Genomic DNA, 3635 nt, shown 5'->3' on the forward strand with positions numbered 1-3635 from the left:
AATCCAAATTTTAAACCATCCCACTAGATCATTAACCTCTTTGAAACAAAAAATTACCTCCGTTATCATAGAGTGAAGCTCCAAAAATAAGGGGACAGAGCTCTGTATATCATCTTATGTTTACAAACAGTAAAATATACATATATCATCTTATAAAACATTTTCATTATGTATTGGTCAAACTCAGATAAACAAACTATATCTCTAAAAATATGTTTGGGTGAACCATTACAAGTTAAGTTTTTCAGTTACTTTCTTTTCTAACTAATGTAACCTTCATTCTTCTTCTTTGACTGGCTATAAGATCCATATTCTAAGAACTATGGTCTATTACATCCAATAATGTAGTAGTATCTAAGGTATCATTGTTTTTATTTGTTTTGTCTAGTATGGAGAATGCTTGTTTGAATGATGCGAGGAAACCTCAGGTTGGTATGTTATTCAATTCAGAACAGGAAGCATATGATTTTTACAACAGTTACGGACGGGCAATGGGGTTTAGTATTAGGAGACACACTGTGAATAAAAGCAAGAAAGACAGAGAGACTATTACGTCAAGGCGGTTTGTTTGTTCAAAAGCTGGGTCTCGGCAACCAGACAAGCGAGACAAGAATGTTACTAACCCCCGAGCTGAGACAAGAACAAATTGCAAAGCAGAGATGGCCATATGTTTGGGTGGGGATGGAAAATATATGTGTCGTGAATTTGTGGAGGAACATAATCATGATCTCCATACTGATTCAAAAGTTCATATGATGCGTTCACAGAGGCATATGTCAGACATACATATGTATGAAATTGATTTGGCTGATGACTCGGGCATTAGACCTAGATTCACAATTGAGTTGATGGGTAGGCAGGCTGGTGGGATCGAGAACTTGAGTTGTACGACCCAAGATGTTAGGAACTACCTCCGTACTAAAAGAATGAGTTCCTTATCATATGGTGAAGCAGGTAGTTTGTTGGATTACTTTGTTACTCAAACTAGGAACAATCCATCTTTCACATACTCAGTTCAGCTGGATAGTGAAGAACAAATAACTAATATATTTTGGGCTGATCCAAAGATGATCATTGATTATGCACACTTTGGAGATGTAGTCAGCTTCGACACTACATTTCGCACCAATAGACAGTGTAGGCCGCTTGGGGTGTTTGCTGGATTTAATCACCATAGAGGATGCACTGTATTCGGGGCCACACTTTTATATGATGAGACAGTGGAATCTTTCAAGTGGTTATTTGAGGTATTTGCTGAGGCACATGGTGGAAAGAAGCCAACTATCTTCACGGACCAAGATGCTGCTATGACTATAGCATTAACAGACATGTGGCCTCAGACGTGGCATGGGTTGTGTACATGGCACTTAATGCAGAATGGCATTAAGCATTTGGGTAATATGATGAAAGATGGCTCCGGGTTTCTTAAAGATATAAAGAAATGCATATACCAATATGATGAGGAAGAACAATTCGAGAGAGCATGGTCTAGATTGCTTAGTCAAAATGGAGTTATGGATAATGCATGGTTGAGACGCATGTATACACTTAGAAATAAATGGGCGAAGTGCTACATGAAAAACACATTCACATTAGGTATTCGAAGTACACAACTCAGTGAGAGTTTAAATAGTGATTTGAAGGATTATTTGAAGTCAACTTTGGATGTTGTGCAATTTTTTAAGCACTTTGAGAGAGTTCTTAATCAGAAGCGTGGCAATGAATTAAAAGCTGAATTTGAATCAACAAACAAGTTGCCACGACTTGCAAATTCAATGTCAATTGTTCAGATTTGATGGAGTCTGTGCATGGTGAGAAGAGGTACTGATATGACTAATGTTTTACTGCTCAATATGTCTGTATCTTTCATAGAAGATTGAAACTATCGTCAGAAAAGAAATAGAAAGATCTAACAACCATCAAATGATTGTCAATGGTTTGTTTTATTTCTAAACATCTAAATAGAAAATTTGTAGAAGGTTGTAGCTATAAAGCAAGGGGTATATTCTTGGCTTGCAATAGGAGTTATTCGTTGCTGCCTAATGTAGTATTTTCCTGGGCCTTGGGGTTATTTCCTAGATGTGTAGGGTACTATTGAGGTTCAAGGGACTGTTATACTTACTGTTTTCTTGCTTCTGAGTTATATACATATACTGTTACAAGTCTGGAGTCAGTAGTTATTGTGGTGTTATCTGTGAGCCTATCCAGGTTTTGGGTAGCTTTTACCTAGCCTTACATTAAACTGTTATGAAACATGAAATTCATGGTGGACAAGTGCCCTTCTACTGCAAGCTCATGAGAACTGTTCCACAACATGCCTGCATGCAAGTGCAAAGTGGTGCAGATAAATCATGTGTTGAAAATTTGTAAGATGAGTGGTCCTTTTCCCTTCTATGGAGAAAACAAGCCTTATGGCTCCTAGTTTAAACCATGGAGATGTATTTCTTGGTTTGGGAGTCTCTATTTTAGATACATGTGCTAGGTCTGTTGCATGTGTAATTGTCATAGTAAACAGAGACTCTGCGGTTGGGATTGTAAGCCTTTAAAACAAAGTAGAATGAAGCATTGATGTGGTTATATTTCATGTCATAACCATGAACTGAACATCAGCCTGTGAAGACCATGGTCTGTGTTTCTTGTTAATGAACAGAGTAATTACATTGACTATAGAGAATTGGATATTGGTGTTCTGTTTTAATGGAGGGCAATGGAATTATCAGTGGCAGCAGTCGCAGAACCATTTGTGTTGGTAATGTGGCCGATCAGCTAATATCCAATTTGGCAATCCTGGAGGGAGATTTCATAGAGTTGAACGACCTGATCTCTCCTCTTCCAGACCTTATCGCTACTGTTTGTTAATTGAATGGTACTCTATTGATTGACCCACAACAGCTGGTGATTGAATACTTCTCCAACCCTGTGGCACAGCTGGCTTGGCCTCCTACTGTAGTGTCTATTTCCTACCTTGGGCTATTGTACCACATCCACTCATCAACCCTGGCTGATTTTCTGAAGTCATATAGAGTATGCCAGCCCCTCCTCTCGATATGACTATAGCTGCAGCTGAGGCTTCCAGCGGCTGGTACTGCTGCTTTATTGTTTTAGCATCTAGTTTCTATTTTGGAGCTTGAACTTGTTAACTATGTTCTGATCAGTAATTGGTTGAGATAACTTAAGGGTGTCGTATTGTAACTGAGACCTGCTATTTGATATCAATTTGGGGGTGGGGACTGGAGGGTGGGGGAGTATCGGCTAGATTTGCCTGGGTTACTTGAGTGCATGTATCTTGCTTGATTTGAGGGCCAATAATATCATGAAGATGTTATGGTTGGATATGCATTTCCTTGTTTTAAACTTCAGTAGTAACTGTATCTCATAATCATGACCTGATGACTACTTTACTGATGGATGACTGGAGGGAGGGATCCCCTGGTAGTCCTTGCGTACAGATATTCCAGAAATTAAGTTCTTACCATCCCAGTCACTTTTTTCTCCATCAGGAATTGGATCCATACCTTCCAGATCTGTTTAATTATCTCACTAAAGGAGTTAGAGAAACACAAAGAAGACTTAAAAAGAAATTTGAGAACTTGAATAAAACCCTATGATTATTGTGGAAAGCTGGTATACGGCTT

The 3635-nt window shown here is 38.6% G+C and overlaps 1 protein-coding gene across 1 annotated transcript; it reads left to right on the forward strand.

Moving 5' to 3' along the window:
* The first annotated feature begins 389 nt into the window (after positions 1–389).
* Positions 390–1796, forward strand: LOC122082298 (protein FAR1-RELATED SEQUENCE 5-like). The gene has a single exon (XM_042649756.1). It carries the CDS (start codon positions 390–392, stop codon positions 1794–1796), a length of 1407 nt encoding a protein of 468 aa, XP_042505690.1.
* Positions 1797–3635: the final 1839 nt, after the last annotated feature.

This window comes from Macadamia integrifolia, chromosome 6 (assembly GCF_013358625.1).
Source record: "Macadamia integrifolia cultivar HAES 741 chromosome 6, SCU_Mint_v3, whole genome shotgun sequence".
Taxonomy (NCBI): domain Eukaryota; kingdom Viridiplantae; phylum Streptophyta; class Magnoliopsida; order Proteales; family Proteaceae; genus Macadamia; species Macadamia integrifolia.

What these genes read in the sequence shown, in the direction of transcription:
- LOC122082298 (XM_042649756.1), top strand. Translation starts at nt 390, where the DNA reads ATGGAGAATGCTTGTTTGAATGATGCGAGGAAACCTCAGGTTGGTATG.